Source organism: Artemia sp. Qi Xiang Cuo, chromosome 7 (genome assembly GCF_049724085.1).
Source record: "Artemia sp. Qi Xiang Cuo chromosome 7, ASM4972408v1, whole genome shotgun sequence".
NCBI lineage: Eukaryota > Metazoa > Arthropoda > Branchiopoda > Anostraca > Artemiidae > Artemia > Artemia sp. Qi Xiang Cuo.
In genome coordinates this window covers 46282992-46305170 of record NC_142800.1, presented here as the reverse complement: position 1 = coordinate 46305170, position 22179 = coordinate 46282992, and the positions used below count along the sequence as shown (strand labels likewise).

Sequence of the window (22179 nt, the reverse complement as noted above, 5' to 3'; positions counted from 1 at the left end):
ATATAACTTTGGTTTCTAGCCTATGCAACATGGAAAACCTTAAGCATTTTTTCTCTCAACTTGTCTTAATCCTTCACTTATTTTTCTCCTTACCTACCCATATACGATGTCCCATAATAGCATTTGGTTGTGTACATTTTCTTCCATAGTCTGGCCTGTATGTGTTCTATAAAATAATACTATTTGGATGATTGGTTGGCCTATAGCCCTGGGATTTGGTTCAGAATGCCTATGAGGAAGTTGGGTTAAATACCAGTTTTCAGACAGCTAATCACCACTTCAAAAGTTTATTACTGTAAAATCTCTATTATGCCACCTAGAAATTGGATTGTTTTACCATGGAAATGTGTCTAAAATCTCTTGAAAAAGAATGTGATTTAGCTTAAACATTTTGACCACATACAATGCAAAACATTTTAAGTTCAATTATAGTCAATAGTTGAGACTAATTTTTTATACATATTTAAAGCTTGAGCCTAATCTTTGAAAATATTGTCCACAAATGAACATAGGATCATAAAGTTAGAACAAAGTATCTGAATCACAGACAGATTCAATATGAGACAAGCACTGTGAAGCAGAATAATTCTATCTAATAGGGTAGACTGGAAGGGCAAAAGTATAGGCCTAGAATTGAAGTTGTTGATAAGGAAACATGTCAAGAAATCAATTATATAGTTAACACATTTTAACTGCAATCAACTATACTTTCAACCCAATCACTTTGGTGTACAAATATATATAAGGACACTGGATAGAACTGTACCAGTTCAGATAGGAGCCAGGCAAGGCGCAATTGCTTCACTTTTTTATTTCAATAACTATGTCCTGAAGGCTCAGGACCAGTGTGAAATTTCTTGCGTCCTTTCTGGCCTCAATATCTCCTTAGTCACTTATGCTGATGACATTTTTAACATCAGTCAATCTTTGGACAAAATTTCTGAAACATACCAAAAACTGCAAGCAGAATATTAAAATTTGGTCTTGAATTTAATGCTGAAAAGTCCTACATAGTGCTTTTTAACTGGAAAGGGCCACTTCCTCATGAAATTGTATTTGGGAATTCAAAGATCTGCTCTTCTGACCAGATCATTTACCTTGGTATTCTCATTGGAAATACCATTATTCACACTTGTCATCTCCTAACTGAAGGCATCAAACACTGCATATCAGCTTCATATGCTTCCATAGTCTCTGCTAAGTTTTGTTTCAGTCACTGTTATCTTGCAATGCTGTACAACACTGTTGCTCTCCTCCACATCCTCTACACTGCAACCTTCTGGAAGATTCTTACTAATGCTGATAAATTGAAAATCGACTCCACTTACTTCTGATTTGCAAAATACCTACTGAGATATCCAATTTGGAAATGCAATTCAAAGCTCATCAATAGTCTGTGGATAGCAGATCCTACTATGGCTGTTGCTAAACTTATAAAAAACACAAGCAAAAGATTTCAAGACTTGCTTGGAACCAACTTCTTCAAATCTAGTTACGTTGTCATAGTTGTATAGTGATATTTTACTTTTATTTTGTTTTTTCTCTTTGTAGTGCTCTGTCATTTTCTTTGTTGTATGAAGACGGTTTTTCAATAAATACTAATAATAATAGCTCAAACTACATATTCCCCATGCCTTTTGCCATGCATCACCCTTGTGTCAACTTGAATACCTGTAAATTGAATCAATGCTGACAAAATCAAGAAATAGAAAAACACATGGGAAGTATATAATTTGGGCTATATATTTGCACATTAAAGGGGGGAGGTAAAGTATAGTGGGATTGCAGTCAAAATGTATTAACTAGAATTATTCTGTATATTATGAAGTGAGAATTGTTTTCTTGGTATTTTTTTTTTCTCAAAAGTCCTAATTCTAGGCTTATGTTGTTTAATTATTTTAGTTGTAAAATTTGAGGTTCCAATTGCTGATTAGGAACTATTTAGTGGACTGGTTGTTTTTTTTAGCATATTTTGCCAATCCCTTGGACAAGTTTTTTCCTTCTCAAGAGAGACCATTAAACTTCAGATTTTGTTTGGTTTTTATAATCATGGTAAATTTTCTGATTGACTCACTAATGAGATAGCTTAGAAAAATACATACCCTTAAAATCAGTATTTTATCTTGAATCCAAATATAATATTCATTTGTATCAAAAATGAACTTAACTTACACCCCCTTAATGTCTAAATTCATTCTCTGAGTTGTATATATTACCTCAACTTGCACTTTGGAGCAAAATAAGGTCCAATATTGGACCTGTTTAGCTCTGTTGTTGAGATTGTGACTGTTTAAACACTTTAAACAGAACACATAAAAAAGAAAGGGTTTTGACTGTGCTTACAGCCCAATGACATGCCTTCTGACAAGGAGTGTGCTAGGATAGGTACAATTTAAGCCCAATCAGTAGCAGTGACCATAGATAGGTATGATCAAGAGGATCATTCTTCTTTGGTCTATATATATATATATATATATATATATATATATATATGGCTAATGATATACTATCATTATATGTGAGTAATAATTGTGTATGTATTTATGTATTTTTTCTCTAAAACGGCTCCATATTTTTTCGGGAAAATGGTTATCTTGGGATATTCTTGCATAATAAACGATCTAGATCGGTTAGAAGTCTGAGAAATTCGTTAAGAGCCTTAGTTTTATTATTTGCAAATGACGTCTTTCACTGTGTTATTACATCATATAAGAATTTCTTATGACAATATATATGGCATCATATGAGTATTTTCTTATAAGATGCCATGCATAGTATAATTAAGATTGTTGAGTTTCCAAGGCAACAGTTATTTATATAATAGAATGTCTGTTGAAAGGCCCAAAAAACGAAAATTTGCAGTTGCAGTTACTTACAATAAATGATGATTCTTGGGAAACAACACCTGAACTATCAAACGTGATAAGATGTGAAATTTGACAACCTGAACAATCAATTATGATAATACAAAAACGGGTAGCTAAAGCAAAGCCATTGCTAAAAAGTGAGGGAGTCAAATATGAAAATGAAGAGCAGCGAGTCAAAAATGAAGAGCAGTGAGTCAATGAAAATTAACATGGACAGCAAGAATCAAAACATGTCAAAACTGAAAATGGTAGAGATGATGATTGGGTTTAGGATTTTAACATGGATAGGGTCATCAATGCCTACCATACCTTTGTTAAAAAAAACCCAAAGATTTGGCTGTATGTATTTCATAATGACGAAAAATAAGCCAAAGTTTAACAAAGCAAACAAATTGAAAATGATAGCAATGATGATTGGGTTTTGGATTTTGACATGAATAAGGTAATCAATATCTACCATACCTTTGAAAATCAAAAATATGGACTGGATAAATTGTTGGAAGAAAAAGAAGTTTTTGTCCCACCCCCTGAACAATTAAAAGAACCAAAAGGTTGGTGATATGTCTTTTATAATGACAAAAAACAAGACAATGCAAAAGATGGAGTTTTAGCCCCATCACCTGAACAATTAAAAGAAACAAATTTGGTCGTCATTGCATTTCATACCTTGTTAAGTCAAAAACCTTGAATAGATGAATCGTTGGAAGAAAAAGAAGTTTTTGTCCCACCACCTGAACAATCGTCACAGCAGCAACACTTTAAGAAACTTACAAAATTTACAATAAAATTTCTTGTGATATATTTTTCTCAATTTATCAGCTGTCTACCGAACCAATCGTGCTCAAAACCCTCCTCTGGGCCATACTGTGGTGTTTTCTTTTGTGGATTGTGAAGTTCTCCCCACGGTAGGGTGCAGACGGTCTGGTATCATAGTATTATTCTTTTATTGTTTGCTTAAAGCTCATTCCAATAGGTAGTGCAAAAACCTCCCCCTAAAAAAGCCCCCCCAGACCCTACCCCAAATACTAATGAAAATATTCCATTTAAGCCCCATCTTGGCTGGTCAAGCTCACTATCTCAAAGCTCACATGATAGTTCAAATTCAGAGAATAAGACAATGATTAGTGTTGGGGCTAATGTCACTATCAATGAAAATGGATTTCAAGAGGTCATTTCTAGGAGGTCCAAAAAAAGGATCAAAAGTATTTCCCCTCCTGCCCAAGCTTCTCCTTCTCAAAACCAAGGAATTTACCTCAAATTTTTTCCTATTACCCCCTTTGAGATAACTAAGATTACTACAATAAGGGTTGCAATTTTCAAATTGTTAAAATCAATGTTCTCTCTTAACATTAACCATGATGGATCTTTGCTAATAGCTGTCCAAGATCAGAAATCAGCAGATATAATACTCAATCTAAAATCTTGGCTGAATATCCCAATTAACTCTACTACATGGAGCCCAAACCAATCCCCAACAAAAATACTAGTGTACAATATCCCCCCAGAAATACCTATTCAGGTGTTAAAAGAAGGACTCTCAGATAGAGCTGGCAACACAATCCTTGTTGAAGATGTCACCCGACTGGGTAAACCCAACTCTAATGGCCTAAAAACAAGCAAATCTTTCTTATTTACACTGAAAGAAAAAATTAATATCCCAGAAAAGTCATTCCTTTTTGGGCAAATCAAACCACATAAGGTGTACAGGCCAAAGCCTATGCAGTGCCAGAAGTGTCTGAAACTGGGACACACAACAAACAAATGCTGCAAAATTCTCTAAGCCTTTAGTAATTGTAAAGGCTCCCATCCTAAAGAATTAACAACTTGTAACAACACCCAGCCTACATGTATAAATTGCAAAGGCCCACATGACTCTACCAGTAAATCACTGTGCCCTGCATATAAAAAAAGAGCACTAACACTCCAAATAGCAACAGAGAAGGTCATTCCATACCTTTTAGCAGCTATGGAAGCAAATGCTGCCCAACCACACCAAATAAGACCCGAAATGAAATCAACCAAAACTCCCAAATTAAGCCCTCCCAATGCAACAAGCACCCCCCACAAAACTCCATCATTTAAGCCCCCTAGCTCACATCTCTATCAGAAAGAATCACCAAGCCAACAAGCCTCCTCATCTATTGAGATAAGGTCTGCCTGCCCCCCCCCCTCCCAAGAAGAAACAAACCAGAAACACTAACAAGCCAAATGTACAACCAAACATGCCAACTCCAAATATATGCCTATTCATTCTAAACTGTAATGCAGTCCAGGCCATGAATATACAACAACTAGAGAAAACAAAAATCATAGCTGAATTTGCAAATACCTACATACCTAACCATATGCTCATTCAAGCAAAAAAAGATCTTGCTTTACTATTAACACAGCTTAATATTGATACACAGACATATAAAAAATACATCAGCAAAACAACACATATCAATACTCCAGTGGAACGTAAGATCACTTTCAGAAAATAAGTTGAATGAACTAATATCTTTTATGGATAATAAATCCATTGATATTGCTTTCCTCCAGGAAACTCATTTAACCCAAAATCAACAAATTAAGTCTCTGGGATATACTATCCTCAGAAAGAATAGATCATCAGAGAGAAAAGGAGGTGGAGTAGCGTTCATAATTAATAATAATATAAAATCTTGTGGTATCAACTTTCCAGATTTTGTAAATGATGTTGATACAAGTGGTATCAGTGTTTGGCTGAATAATACAAAAACTTACATAATAAGGTTTTATAGCCCTAATGGCCAAACCATGGACTTTTTCATTTATAGACGCCATCCTGACATGTTGAAAAGTCTCATTATTTGTGGAGATAGGCATGCCCACAGCCTTTTGTGGAGGGATAAACCAGAAAAAAAATCTTGTAAGTATCTCAAGTGTTCGATTTCACATAATACTGAATTCGAAGTTGCTAGCCCTCCTAACCTAAATACATATTTCAACCCCAAAAGTGGCATTTTCTCTACAACTGATCTACCAATTGTGTCATTGAATATTTTGAATAAAATATATATAAATAAAATTGATAACCTATGTACAGACCACTGCCATAGTTTGTTCTCTAAATGAACCAGCTGAAACTCTGTCGCATACCTCCAAATATATTAACACTAAAGCAAATTGGTCTATGCTCCAAAATAAGCTTAATGATGAAATTACAAGTTTCACCCAAAAATCATGCATCTCAAATGCAACAGCTGACACACATGCTGAAGTTTTGGCACCCATACTAATAAATACAGGTAATCATGCTATCCCCAGGACAACACCCAGGAAAACGGTCCCCAAACACACTTCCAAAGCATGATGGACGAATCAGTGCCAAAATAAATGGAGAACAAAAAAGGCAGCTAGGAGAACATTCCTAAAAAATCCATCTCCTACTACATATTTAAGGAATTTACAAGCAGAATCTAATCTAAAAAGGACTCTAATAAATGCTAAATATAATTACTGGAATAATTTTGCAAATAGTGTTTCCAGAGAAACACATGAGCTAATTATACATAAACTCATAAGCCACATCTGTGGGAAAAAAACTTTCTCCAACCCACTCTAGTATGAGCTAATACATAATAATACCCATTATGACAATGAGAATGAAAAGGCAAAGTTTTTTGCAACTCTTTTTGTTAATAAGCTAACATCAAATAATTGCAGCATCACTTCCCCAATTCTTATAAATCCAATTTACCAACCTCGCCCAGGATCTGAGTACATAACCAGTCCGTTTTCAATCTAGGAAATGAATAATGCAATACATCATATTAGGGCCAAGGCTACCAGCAGCTATGACAATATATACCCTACATGGATAAATAATCTCACCCCTTCATATAAACAGGAACTCCTAAATTGTTATTATCATGCTTGTTTCATCTACATTCCCCAATATCTGGAAATGTTCATCCCTCCTACCAATTTTAAAGAAAAATAAACCCAAATATACCCATGAGTCTTATAGGCCTATAATGATTACTCCTGTGATGGGAAAAGTAACAGAGAAAATGATCTATCATCGACTCCTCTGGTTTGTTGAAAAAAATAATATGATCCCTCACACCCAAACTGGTTTCAGGAAACACCACTCCGCAACAGATGCTTTTATATTGTTAACAAATGCAATACAGAAATCATTTTCAAAAAATGATGACTTAGTTGCAGCTTTCCTAGATTTTGAAGGGGCATATGACAATGTGAACCACCAAATCCTTTTTACCAAACTTGCAAACCTTGGACTACCCCTTAAGCTAGTTTCTTTTATAAAATCTTTCATAAAACATTAAAGTTTAATTATTTGTTGTGGGTCAGACTCTTCGCCCCAAAAAACCAGAGTCAGAGTCCGTCCTCCGGGTATAGTCCCGAGCTTCCTACCATTTGCCCTATCTCTCAAGAACAAGAACCTCCCCCGCCCTAATCTACAATATTCTGACGAGCTGGTACTATAGTCATCCGGCAACACCTTTTAGATTGCACAGTCAAAGCTGCAAAAGTCACTTCCAATTTGAAAATTTTTCCCAATATTCAGATTTACCTATTGCACCCATCAAGTCGAAAATAATCCAATTTCACCACAAGCGAAATTATGTTAATGCAAGATTAACTCTAAATGGAACAACTATTCAAGAAGATAATCAGATTAATTACCTAGGTCTCATACTTGACCAAAAACTTAACTTCCACCTCCACATTTCAAACACAATAACAAAAATGGTGTAGAAAAACAAGAATACTAAAAAGACTTCTTTCCACACCCTGGGGTTGTAAGGAGAAAACCTTACTCCAGTTTTATAAGTCACATATAAAACCCCATGGGCTCATCGTGTATGGTGTCTGTGCTAAGACCCAGAGGCAAAAATTGAAACAACACAAAATGATATAATACGTCTCATATTTGGCCTTAGGAAACCCACAAGCACTAAGTTTCTGCTTTTGGAGAGTGGATTAACAACAATAAAGGAGAGACGTTGCTTTCTCTTGATAAAATGTCTTACAAAAATTGAAGCAAACACACCCTGCATAATTGGTTAAGAAATCCAGCCATGTATAGAGGCATTGCAGATTAGTATGCCAATACTCAGAAGAAGTTCCCTATGCCCGCAAAGTCTATTACACCTACTTTTCCCCAATCCCCTCCATGGAGTTGGTCAATTCCCATAATAAATACTGATTTCTCAAAGTGGACTAAAGAATTCACCCCCATTGCTTTTGTTCAGAAAAAAATTGCTGAATTTAATACAATCACATATGAAAACCACTTCAAAATTTTTGTTGATGGGTCCAAATTGAATGAGAAGGTAGGAAGTGGCGCTTTCCTTCCTCACCTTAATATTGGAATTGGTGAAAGAATGTATAATAATGTATCTATAATGTCTGCAGAGTTAAACGCCATAATCATGACATTAGAGCACCTTATGAATAATCAACATTTAATTGCTAATCCACATAATATTATAGTTTATTCTGACTAATTGTCAAGTCTAGAGTTGCTGTCTTGAGCTCCTCAGTATAAGATGGATATCGACACTTATCATTGTCTTAGCATTGTTGATAATCTCGCTTCAAGAGGTATAAGAACTTATCTTCAGTATGTTCCTAGCCACTCAGGTATAACTGGTAACCATCAGGCAGATGAAATAGCAAAAAATGATATAAATACTGACCAACCAAGTGGGAGACTAATCTACGTTAGAGATATTTACTGCTAGAGACTATCGGATGTTATGTTTAATAAGAATAATCCAATTCTATCTCCCTTTCCCAAAACGGTTTTTTTTCTAAAATTTATCATAGAATTTGATCTGGCTCAAATGGGCTAAATTTTCTGGCATTCTCTTATCAGTTCGCTAATTCAAGCGGCTCAGTTCCCTCTTCCCCTCTTTGTAGGCACTGTAATATTCATAATGAGACAATTGACCATTGCCTATTTGAATATACTATGCTGACGTCTGCACAGTATACCTTGCATTTTAAACTTTTAAAGTGCTTCAAACACCACAAAATATCACTATCAGCCAAGAGTCTAGCTGACTATACCTGCACATAGAGCACAGAAGTCGATATCTATCTTATTATATTTCAACTCCTTGAGTCAAAAGATTTACTGAAAGAACTCTGAGTATATCCAATATAAGAGGCAGACAAGTCAGGGGCTCTGTTCTTCTCATAGACTGAAGCAAAAGGAAAAGGGCTGCATGGTCTTGTCTGAAAAAAGCCCACCTGCGTGAAATAGAACAAGAAGATTAAGAGAAACAAAGGTTTGGCGATATGTCTTTCATAATGAAAAAAGACAAGCTGAGGCAAAAGTTGAGGGTCCAATAAAAAAAATAAAAAAATTACTAAGGCGCCACTTCTAACTTAAAGTCCATTTGGACGTCGTGGCATCAAGAAAAGATTCAAATTATCCGCGTTTAGAAGACAAGCAACAGTGAGAACCTATGTATAGAAACCAGACATATGCCCCATACCTTTGCTAAAAAAAACAAATATTCGGTGATATGTATTTCATAATGACAAAAGATAAGCCGAGCTGTAACGAACCAAACAAATTGAAAATGATAGCGAAGGTGATTGGGTTTTGGATTTTGACATGGATAAGGTCATCAATACCTACCACACTTTAGAAGCTCAAAAATATGGACTGGATAAACTGTTGGAAGAAAATGAAGTTTTTGTCCCACCAACCGAACAATTAAAAGAAACAAAAGATTCGGCGGTACGTCTTTCATAATGAAAAAAGACAAACCAAAGCAAAAGAAGAAGTTTTGTCCTACTACCTGAACAATTAAAAGAAACAAAGGTTGTCGTCACTGGCTTCCATACCTTTGAAAATCAAAAACCTGGACAAGATAAATCGTTGGAATAAAAAGAAGTTTTTCCCACCACCTGAACAATTGAAAGAAACAAAGGTTCGGCGATATGTCTTTCATAATGACAAAAGACAAGCCAAGGCAAAAGATAAAGGTCCAACAAAAAAAACTTAATTTAACAAAGCCACCACTTCTAATTTAAGGTCCATTTGGACGTCATGACATCAAGAAACGGCTCAAATTGTTTGCTTTTAGAACACAAGCGACGGTAAGAATCTATATATAGAAGCCTGCCACGTGCCGAGTGCTGTGGCTTTTTAAAGTCCTGCCCTATTTAAATTCTTTTTGTGGCCAGTCATCTCTATTCCTTGTTTTCCAACTGTTGATTTTATTGTCAATTTTCATTCATCTTTACCTCAGTCAGGAAGTTTTTTTTTCCACACCTTTTGCTTTAGCAGTTTAGATTCATACCCATCATCTAATTTAATTTCTTAAAATATTGTAGATAGCAAATACACGTTTTCCAGTCTCTAACCAAAGATCACTGTTCAAAATTTCGTTTACAATTCAGTGTTATTCTTAATTTTGTTTGTTCCATGCCTTGTTCCAGTCTTGGACAAAGGATCTTCAAGTTAGAATGAAGTATCTAAATCATGGACATACTCAACTTTGGACAGATCTAATCTGAGAAAAGTGCTGTGAAGCAAAGCAGTTGTATTCAAATAGGCTAGGCTGTAAGGGTTACCTCTGCAAATTTTAATATTGCAAAACAAAGTTTCCTGAGATTGTAGTCAGCCAATCCCCATTAGCCTTATTCTGAACTATCATCTAATCTCAAATATCTAATCCTATATACATCATGTCCAAGATTAGGAACCTGTTGTCTATATTTAGGAAAAGATACATTTCAATCAGGGTTAAGTCCGAGATTAGGTGGTGAACTACTATTGGGGGTCTTATACTACCTCAATTTTAGCGAAAACACCAAGGTGGTTGGATGGAATATTTACAAGAATAATTTTAAAAAAGCTTTCCAAAAAGAAGATTTTTCTTTATCTCTTTATGAAGTTCTGGTAGCCTACTAGCCCCAGCTTTTCTACTTGAGACATGGTACCAAAATTGCCATTTTTAGTACCTTGGCAGTGCAAGTTCCTTGGCACTTGCAGATGATGGAATCTATAGAAATCACTTAGATATGAGCAATAGCTCTTATATGAGTTATTAAACATCTCTTTACGATGTTCTGGTAGCCTGCTTGCCCCACTACTTGAGAAATGGCATAAAAAGCGTCATTTTTAGTGCCATATGGAACTTGCTTATGGGTGGAATCTCTAAAAAGCACGTAGGTATGAGCAATAGCTTTTAAATGAGCCATTAAACATTTCTCAAAATATGTGCGGCAGCCTACTAGTCCTGCTAATGTTGCAGTAGCCTCCTGGTGAGTAGACGGTTTATAGAAGTTACTAAAAGGGTCAGGAGGGGGGTATAAATGAGGGGTTCTTGTAAACTTCCAGTAATGAGCGATTAAACATATGTCTATGATGTTCTGGTAACCTGATAGTCCTGGAAAAAAAAGGAAAAAAAGGAGATGCATTAGTGATTGTAAAAACAAAATTCCTTTTTTGCAATGCAGAAAAGTGATTTTCCTTGTTGTTCAAGATGGGGAACTGTAATTCCTATATACAAGGTTTTTGACCATGCTGATTCCAATGGTGCATTTTTCATTTCGATCTGGCGTCATTTTTGAGGGGTTTCAGGCTTTTTTTGAAATCACCCTAAATTGCTTTTCACAATTAACTTTTAAGATTAACTGAAATGAAAGTTATCATTCCTGGATTAGTATCAGTTGGCAAATTTTTCTCATAAGGCGTTTTTTTTTTCAAAACGCGTTTTTCAACTTTTGGTTACTATGAGCTGTGGTCTGTAGCTACTGCGGCACCTATGATCAAAAGACATTATGTTTATTCCATATTTTCCAAATGGACGTATATGCGGTATGTCAGGAGCAAATAAGGGTATCTAATTAAAACTGTTAGGGTATTTTGAGAGGGAAGATGAAATACATCAGAAGAAAGTATTTTTATCTAAGATTGTTAAAAGAGTATATCTGCAGTATCTCTGGAAAGTTTAAGGGAATCAAGTTGAATTGTTCAGGCATGTTGAAAGGAATGGCTGATTAATATTTGTCTATACTCATTATTGTAACATGATGAGGGTTAGAATTTCTTCAGTCTTTTAGAACCCCAATGCAGATTTTCAACCCATTTATTTGAATGTTATTCCTCGTATACATCCAAACAAGGCACTATAGTACAACAATTATTGAATTTTATTGCAATATTTTGTCCAACATACATGTAGTAAGCCAAAATCTTGATTCTTATAGAGAATTATTTGAAAAAAAAACTACGTTTTCTAAAGAGTTAAAGAGGCTGAGTCACAAGTTCGAACCTTAAAACGTACAGGGATTAGGAGGTACAGTTGGGGGGCTGCCGGCCCCCAAACCCCCCGCTTTTGCAGCCTCTTTTGTTCAGATTTTTATTTTGGGGGTCTACCGCCTCCCTCAACCCCCGCTTTTTCCCTTGCAAAGAAATGCTTTGCAACACGAACGAAGTCTGCTTGAATTTTTTACCGTAAGAACATCCTATTGCATCTCTTTGATTAGAAACAGTACTGAGCCTGTTTGCTGGATTTTTTACAGGAGATTTTTCCCTAACCGATAACAAGCTATAATATGATGAACTTGGTACGACCAACTGATTGCAGGCTACAGGACTTAAAAAACCTTAACAAAAGTGGCTGCAAAAGCATAGGGTTTGGGGGCGGCAGCCCCCCAACTTTACCTCCTAATCCCTGTATGTTTTAAGGTTCGAACTTATGACTCAGCCTCTTTAACTCTTTAGAAAACGTAGTTTTTTTCAAATAATTTCTGCACGTTTTTGTACAGTTTATTACTTATTATTGCTTGACTAACTGTTAGCTGATCGAGTCAGGAGTTAATGTTGGGGGCTGCCGCCCTCAAACCCCCCGCTTTTGAAGATTCTTGTGTTAAGGCTTTTAATTCCTGAATACTCAAATCAAATGCACAGTAATATTTTCTTTTTTCAACTTTTCTTCGAGCATGCGGGTATACGGCATGTTATCAAAGCAGTGGAGACTTACCTGTAAGCTGAAGCCTGACTGTGATATTCTTCTGGAGACGCCTGTTGAGCCGAAGGATTTAATAGATTGGATTTAAAAAAAGATAGCCTACTGAGTTTCTTTTTTAAACTTTAAATTTAAGAGATACTACTTTAAATTCAATATTTAAAAAAATTACTCTGACGGGGAATCGAACCCGGCTCTTCCGCATGACAACAGGAATAGTGACCACTGTACCATCAGAGACTTGTTAAATTATTTTTAGTTTCTGCAATCTATTTTCGACGCAAGCAAATACAAAGTAAAATTTTCGTTTTTCGACAAAAAAACTTCTGGGAAAGAGCTGAAATTTTTGGAAGCTTGCAGTCGGTCTTGTCAGGTTAAGAGGCTTATTTTGATCTAATTTAATAATGAAATACTATGCTTTTAGGAATTTCAAAAATTAACATGGGCTCTTACAGGAAAACGAGGTTTTTCGTAAATGTAAATTCGGGGGATAATTTTTTCGGTCTGAAAATATCAAAAGGCCCTAACAGGTCGAATTCCGCTTCGAATGAGCCCTCATTCACCCGGATCCGTTGCCAACCGTGGCCTGTAGGCGTGTCAGATAAAAAAAAACTTGAAAAAAAACTTGAAAACAGGAAAGGAGTGATCGGATTGAGCTGAAATTTTGAGGATAAAAGACCAGAATGTAATTTGTGCTTACTAAAATACAAAAAAAAAATGTACTTTGAATGTCTCATCGTTTATTGCGTTAATAAATCCAAAATGGTTGAGTTCAGGAATGAATATCAGTATATATTAAATTTCCAATCCACATTCATTTGATCTTCTCAGGAATCTTGGCTATTATGGCGATTTTGTTCTTGATTTTATAAGGGATAAATACACATTGCTCGAAATAAAAATTGTTTTCAGCAAAGTGCAAATTTTGTTCTGGTCTTTAGAAGGTAGAGAAAGCGTCAATCCTACTCCTGATTGTGGTAGTCTCTGCTCGTTTGAAAATTGACTTGGTTATTTATTATAATTTCTGGTCGTTTGGGTTAATTTTTTATTGATAGTGATTTCCTGTTGTTTTAAATAATATTGAATGTGCAAAATATTCATATGTATACGAAAGTATAATCAAATAGAACTGATTTGCAAGAGGGTATCTCATGCAAATGAGTGTCCTTTGCATTCAAAGCTATTTTATCCATAAGTTTAAAATAAGCTTAAGAATCTGAGAAGATTGTTACCTTATGCAAGTGGGAACGTATATTGTTGACAGCCTTCAGAAATTCAATATTTGCTGCCAGTTCAACCGTCAAAACTGAGGAGTCCAGTGGAAGAGGCTGTTGAATTGACACGGAGGTAGCTGGAATTATTGTTGCTGTGGCGGGTTTATTACCTACTCACGATCCAGCAGTGTAAACAAGTAAATGATTTTTGAAATCTGTTGCTTTTTTTCTAAAAATTCGGCTCTGATTAGTTCATGTGAGATATTCTCCCTTTTTGTCCCGTTTAAGCTCAAGACTGCCATTTGGTGGCCAAAACTTCCATGGAAGAGGAAACTTAAAAGATTTGACTTGTATTTTATCTATTGACCAGTTTGATCAAATGGCTAAAAATTCTTGCTAAGATGCAATCTGTATTTAACTCTGCTGCCCAGCCCTCTTGTGGCAGAGAGTATTATTTCAGTGGTCTAATTATATTTGACTTTTTGAATTTTTAACTAATGTATCTTTTTTAACTGTTTTTACTTAATCATATAAGCTGTTGACTCGCTGTATTATTTAGTTACTTAGCTAATTTATGTGATTGAATTACTGTATTATTTATTTACTTATCTCGTTATGTGATGGCTATATTGAAAGCTTACCTAATTTTGAGTTATCTTTAATTAAGGAATGCTTTCGAGTTACGTGTGTCTTTTTTTTCTTTTTTTTTTGCAAAATACGGTTTCGTTAACATGTTGCTTGTGTTAGACGGTTTTAGGTTAAATTTATTTCATCTTACCCCAAATTTTAGTTCATGAGTGCAAGTTTAAAATAAACTTACAATAAATTTTTTTCTTCAGAATTTCACTAGAAGCTATATTGCACCAGCTGGAAGTCGAAGTATATTATTGTTGTCGAAAAATGGAACAAGAGGACAGTATCATTTATGCAGACAGCTTACTAACCCAACTCGGTTCATTTACACGACATCTTCTTTAGGTAAAAATGCGTTCTATTTATCTAATTACACATGGTAAGAAATTCGGATGGGAATATTTGCCAAAAATTTTGAAGATGTTGAGATACTAGTAGACTAAAATATGGATAATTTGCTGGGCGTTGCCCCATTCTTGATAAACTAAGAGTAAAAAAAAACATGAATTTCACTATGCAGAAACATCATACTATTGAAAAAAGTCAACAACAACAAACATGTTGAATGCCGTTCAATACGAAATACATTCAATACGCCGCACATGCTAGCACAAAGCTCGGAACTAGTCCCTAAAGTCCCTTTTTTTGACTGAAGTCCCTTTCAAGTCCCTTTTTATGCCGAAAGTCCCTTAACTCCCCCCAAAAGTCCCTAAAATTCCCCATTTGGTAGCATGGTATATTGAAAACAGGAGCATGAAGTATTTGACACCCTCTTTAGATAATGTAGCTTCTCCACAAATCCTGTTGTGCTGAGAACTTGATTACGCCGTTGCTGTTCAGGAGGAAGCAGCAAAACAGTGGGAACTTTGTCTTTGGCCAAAGCGTCTATTAACTGTTGTAAACACAGGCAGCTAATAATGGAACACAATTGGCCTATATGGTGGATGGGATAGATGGGTCACATTGCAATACTGTTCAAGGGTAGAGAGTAACATTGGCCAATAGGGTGGGTGGGATGGATTGGTCGGTGGCCGGCGTTTATCCCCCCGGAAAATACCCCCCCCCCCTATAGCGGAATCCCTATAGCGGAAATTTATTTTTAAAGTAACGAAGAAACTAACAAAAAAACTGGTGTGTTCTTGAATTTTACAGAGCGTAAACTTGAGTGAGTGGCACATGATACACAAGTACCAAAATTCCTTCCCCCTACGAAATTAAAAAAATAAAACTCAAATAAAATTCTCAAATTTGGAAAGCATTATTTTCCACGGAGGGGTATTTTCTGGGGGGAGGTATTCGCCTAGAACCGGATTGGTCATATCTTGGTAACGTTCAAGGATAGATAATTTCCTATAGTTTGATAAAATGAACAATATCAGTATGAAATTTGTTTGAATTGACTTGTTTTCCAATGGTATAAACTATATATTCTTTCCCCCTAAAGGTTAGTTAATAATAATAATAACAGGTTGAGTAAGAAGAGGAGAGTACCATGGGTGGAATATTCTGATGGCAAAAATTTCATACTCAGTGTTTTCCCTGCTGTGTTTAGACCTACTTGTCTTTCAAGTCCTTCAAATGTATTTAGGAAAGACAATGAACAACTGCAGATTTTGTCGCTCCCGGTTAAATAAAGAAGGCACAAGTTTCGGAAAGACTTTGGGTACTTGTTTATTATCCCGAACACATTCAAGAAGTGAGGCTAGGTTAATCACAATGAAATATTCCGAAAAAGATGAAGATATAATACTCTAGTAAAAAAATTAGAGAAATACTATAGAGAAATATGGAAAGCAAGTCGCCTAGAACGCACTATATTAAATCTTTAGCCTAACCAACTCTATATATTAAATATTTAATTAAAATATACCTTCATCGTACTTTATTCCACGAAAGAATAAGCGAATTATAACCGAATTTGAGAGAAAAATTGGTTTTACTCAGATAAAAAAAAACTTCTTGAGTGTGTTTGAGATAATACTCAAGTACCATACTTTGAAACAGCATGCTTCGTCAGACGAGCACAAGAAAAAGGTTGCGGTCCATCTCAATCTGCTACAGTTACGATTGTGTGGATCTGCTAGGCAGTCCCAATCAGAAGAGCCATCATCTAGCAATGGAAGTAAAATTCTTGAGATGTTTTGTGACAAAGATGCTGCATACAAATCAGAAATCATCCGGGTACTCAAGTCCTTGCAAGCTTCTAACTGCAGCTTCGTGTGACCCAATCATTTGTGTCTTTGAAGCCATGTTCCCTGGTAAGCTACCACCTGGAATGTCGAACAGAGCGAAGAAAACCATGTAATTGATAACTGATGCGTGTCACCCACACTGTAAACAGAGTCGTATGAAGGATATAGGTGAAGCCCACTTTGTTCTTGAATACGACGAAACTAAAAACAGTTAAGGAAAAAAGAGCTGTAGATTAGAGTAACTTTTGGTCTTGTGTTGTGTGCCGCGATCTGGTGACGTATTTCATGGGATATGCAACTGGTGAGGACATTGCAAAAAAGTTGATGTCATGCATTGGAAGAATTTACCTCTTGAAAGACTAATAACGATAAGTAGATAGGCCTAATGTTAATAAAAAGGCATGTTCGCAAATGAATCAATTGAAGAAGAAAAAGTCTTCGAAAGAGCATGTGAACATTGGAACGTGTAACATCCATGTTGTGCACAGCGCATTCAGAAAGAGTTCCAGGAATTTGGCGAGGAGTCATCAGATTTTGTTGTCATCTTGAGGCATTTTGCCTTGGTTCGCCTGTACAATGCGAGGATTTTTGAGAATGCTGGAAAAAGAAAGGCCATAAAATAGTTTCATTCGGCAGGTCCCGACAAGGTGGCTGACGATGGGTTCTGCTGTTCGCTGAGCGGTTGATCAGTGGTCGGCACTCTTTAAGTATTTTTTGCATTAGGTGCCATCAAAGAAACATTTAAAGAATGTCGCGTCGTCAACACAGTACCTCAAGATTGTAAGTCACCTAAAAAGGAAAGATATACTTGTATAGCTCAAACTGGTGCATTTATCGTCTGATCTTTTTACGAAATTAATTGAAAAAAAAACTTTCCAAAAAAGAAGTTTTTCAAAAAAACAAAATCAAAATGAATACTAGATGTATAATGATATTTATTGTTGAAAGATCCATCAGTTCAAGATTTTATTTCACTGTAATATTTATTTTCATTTTCAATGCTGTAAGAACTAGAAAAGAAAATATTTGTAATATAATTCGTTTTCAGTGAAGCGCCAATGAGGCAGTAGGCTTTAGGTTTTTACAACTAAGGAAGGGGGCAGTATCCGAACTCTTGTTTGTAGTGAAAGTATATTCTTCTTGAACAATCTTAGAAAGAACGAATAAATTAAACTGAATATTTGATGTATAATGCCATTAATTGCTGAAAGCAATTAAAACCTTATCAATACCTTATTGCCTTTATGACCTTTAGTTTTCTATTGTCTAAAACTTAGTAACAGAAAAAATAATTGCATTATTAACTGTAAATAAGAGATAACCACTCACAAGCAGTAAGCTATATAGAGCTATCTTCCGATTTGTGCTGCAAATGCGAGGATATTAGGGGGTCGGATTTAATGCTAGGGGGTGTCATTTGAGTCTCCTCTAAAGTTTATACGGCTACCTCTTCCATAAAAACCTTATATGCCCCCGCAGCATAAATTACAGCCCTTCCTCCGAGCTCGGGGGAAGGGGTATGTTTACCCCGAAGTTTATGTTATCTGATCCTTGGACTACTTCAAACAAACTAGCAATTTCAAAATTTTGATTGGATGCGTTTGGGAAAAAAGAGGTGCGTGGAGATGGGCGAGGGGGGGGCTAGATGCCCTCTGACACCTTTTGACTCATTTAAAGGTCACCAGAACTTTCAATTTCAAATCGAATGAGCCACTTCTGAAGTTTTTACGACCTCTCCTTACATAAAACCTTATATGCCCCGGGGCATAACCTAAAACACTTGCCCCTGGACTCTGGGGGGTTGTGCCTACCTCGTAGTTTTTAATATCTGATGTTTGAGCTATCTTTAGCAAAATGGCTATATCAAAATTTTTATCGGATGGGTTTGGGGAAAAAGGGCGTCGGGGAGGGGGGCTAATTGCCCTTCGATGTCTTTTGACTCTTTAAAAGTGAACTGTAACTTTCAATTTTCAATCAAATGAGCCCTCTCTGAAGTTTATAGCCTACGAGTATCCCTTCAATAAGAACCATATATGCTCCCCTGGGGATAACTTACAACGCCTGTCGCTGGGCCCTGGGGGGTTTAGTCGACCCCCGGAGTTTTATTTCTAATGTTTGAGCTATTTTTAACAAAATGGTCATCTCAACATTTTTATCAGATAGGTCTTTGGAAAAAAGGCGTGGAGGAAGGAGGGGCTAGTTGCCCTGTGATCTCTTTTGATTCTGAAAAAGTGAACTAGAACTTTCAGTTTCCAATCAAATGAGCCATCTGTGAAGTTTATACGCCCATCTCTTCTATAAGAACCATATTTGCCCCCAGGGCATAATTTACAACGCCTACCCCCGGGCCTTGAGGGGTTGTGTCGACGCTGGATTTTTTGTTATCTGACCTTTGAACTATATTTCAACAAAATGGTCATCTCAAAATTTTTATCGGCTGGGTCTGGGGGGAAAAGGCGAGAAGGGGGGAGGGGCTAGTTGTCCTCCAATCACTTTTGACTTTTAAAAAGTGAACTAGAACTTTAAATTTCCAATCAATTAAGTCCTCTCTGAAGTTTATACGAGCATCCCTTCCATAAGAACCATATATGCCCTCAGGACATAACTTACAACGCCTTTCCTCGGGCCCTGGGGGGTTGTGTCGACACTGGAGTTTTTGTTATCTGATATTTGAACTATTCAAAAAAAAAATGGCTATCTCAGAATTTTTATCGGATCGGTTTGGGGAAAAAAGGCGGGGGGGGGGGCTGGTGCCTTTGGATCTCTTTTGACTCTTAAAAAATGAACTAGAGCTTTCAATTTCCAATCAAATGAGCCCTCTCTGAAGTTTATACGAGCATCTCTTCCATAAGAACCATATGTGCCCACAGGGCATAATTTACAACGGCTGTCCCCAGGCCCTGGGGGTTGTGTTGACACCAGAGTTTTGTTATCTGACCTTTGAACTATTTTTAACAAAATAGCTATCTCAAAATTTTCATCTGATCCATTTGGGGAAAAAGGGCGTGGGGGGGGGGGCTAGTTGCCCTCCGCTCTTTTTTGACTCTTAAAAAGCGACCAAGAACTTTCACTTTCCAAACAAATTAGCTGTCTCTTAAATATATACGAGCATCCGTTCCATATGAACCATATATCCCCCAGGGTATAACTTACAACGCCTGCCCCCGGTCCCTGGGGGGGTGTGTGTTGATACAGGAAATTTTGTTGTGTGACCCTTGAACTATTTTTAACAACATGGCCATCTCAAAATTTTTATCTGCTTTATTTGGTGGAAAAATTGTTAGGGGGGGGGGGCTAGATGCCCTCCGATCACTTTTGATTCTTGAGAAGTAACTACAACTTTCAATTTCCAATCAAATTAGCCCTCTCTGAAGTTTATACGAGTGTCCCTTCCATAAGAACCATATATGCTCCAAGGGCATAACTAACACCGCCTGCCCCCGGGCCTTGGGGACTGTGTCTAGACCCCGGTGCCGCGCCGATGAGGGAAGACCGGCGGCGGCGGGACCAAAAATAATGCGCCACGCCGTGCCGCCGGTATGATGTTGGCGGCGCGCCGCCGGCGCGATCAATGTTGACCGCAAACGTTAATGTTTTCATCAGTCTTTCTCAAATCACAGCTTAAATTCACAACAGATTCGACCCTATTCATGAGTTCAAAAATTCACAAGTCGCTGGCTGGAAACTGGTCTTCTTCGTAATTCATCAAGAGAAGTAGAAATCTGGTAGAAACGAAATGGCTGTGACGTTTCAGAACCCTTGCATAATATGAGTACTTGAAGTATCTATTAGCTATGTATTCTTAACATAAATAATTATCAAAATAGTAGGTTTTTTTTCATCGAGCATTACTGCATACAAAACTTCAAATACCGTATCACAAAATTCGTCAGTTATCTTGGTAAAAACTTTGAATAAAACTTTGAACTTAGAAGCTTAATTTTTTCATAATACCCTTTGCCTATATCTGTTTTGTCACCTTTAAAACAGTTGAAATGGGCGACTTTGATATTGATTGTTTTTTATGCTCTTTTGGATTCCTAAAAAGCCTTCTTGTATTAAAAAGTGGTTTTTAATAACAATTTAAAAAATAATGCATTTTAAAGTTTTTTTTGGCTTCTTTATAGAATATATGTCATGTAGGCTAAGGCTGAACTGCTGCTTTTTTATTGGTTTTGGCTGCTCTTTTGGATATTATTCATTTTTTCTTTTGGTGATTCATTCCAAATTATAAACAGATAAATACCTAATATCAATCAAATTATAAACTGCATCTAAAAGGAGTAAGTTTATCAAATTGAAAAATACATGATGAACACTTCACATGAGAACATTTCAATTACAATGAAACAAAGAACACTTAATGGTTTATTCGGTATGAAGAAAAATGAAGTGCTAGCTATTTTCTTAGGTAAAAAATGAAAAGCTCATCCGTTTCAAATGTAATTTAATGAAATATGCAGACTGAAGTAGCTCCAGGAAGATGTTGGGATTTTCATCCTAGTTCGTCACTTTTAGTCCAAGCAGAACCTTAGGACACTTCTTATCAGTTTCCGAATTTAAAATTTGATTTCCAAATGCTCACAAAAATTACCAAATTTAAGAAAGTCGCAACAATAAGTCACATGTGGTCAAAATACTCAAAGACTCTTCTTTGATCCCCGCTCAGGCTCAAAGCTTCTGCTATGGTCATTTCCATGGAAATCTCCAAAGAGTTTCTTTTTAAAATAGCTTTTAAGTGAAGTTAGGGGTATTTAGCTTTTTTTTTTTTTTTTTCTTCAAAGCTTTTAAAAAAGTGTTATAATATTCCAAATGTTACATTTGTTATATTTGTGCATATTTTTGGTAATCATTTGTGGGGCGATCGATTTTTTTAAACCACTGTAGATACGTAAGAACCTTGCAACATCTAGTACCCTGAGGTCAAAAGATTGTCAACGACTCCTCCTTGAACCTCCCAAATTGAAAGCTTTTATTATGACCTGGCCTTTTAATGTAGCTTGGGCACTGGACCAAGGGCGCTATTGTTACTCGAGTGCAATGTTAGGTGGAGATGTCGGTATCGCTTTCGTCACACCAATTCGTTTTAGTGTGATTCTGCCTGGTACTTATGAATGAATGTTTTCAAAGTAAACCCGTTTCATCAATAAGAAAAAAAAACGGATTGGACGCATATGTCCCTTTTCCTTTGGACGATAAAGCCATGCTAGTGCTGTATCAAGTATAACACACGAAAATATTTTTAATTTCTGTCAACTTTTCAACTTTTTTGGCATCCCTGCTTAAAATA

The 22179-nt window shown here is 36.2% G+C and overlaps 1 protein-coding gene across 1 annotated transcript in view; it reads left to right on the top strand.

Annotated features, from left to right (window-relative positions):
* Window positions 1–22179, top strand: part of LOC148950339 (dihydrolipoyllysine-residue succinyltransferase component of 2-oxoglutarate dehydrogenase complex, mitochondrial) — a 77129-nt gene that overhangs the window by 14625 nt on the left and 40325 nt on the right. The window contains exon 2 of the mRNA XM_089092307.1: window positions 14904–15042. Within this exon, the coding sequence (XP_088948433.1) occupies window positions 14904–15042 (139 nt within the window). The remainder of the gene's footprint in view (window positions 1–14903; window positions 15043–22179) is intronic.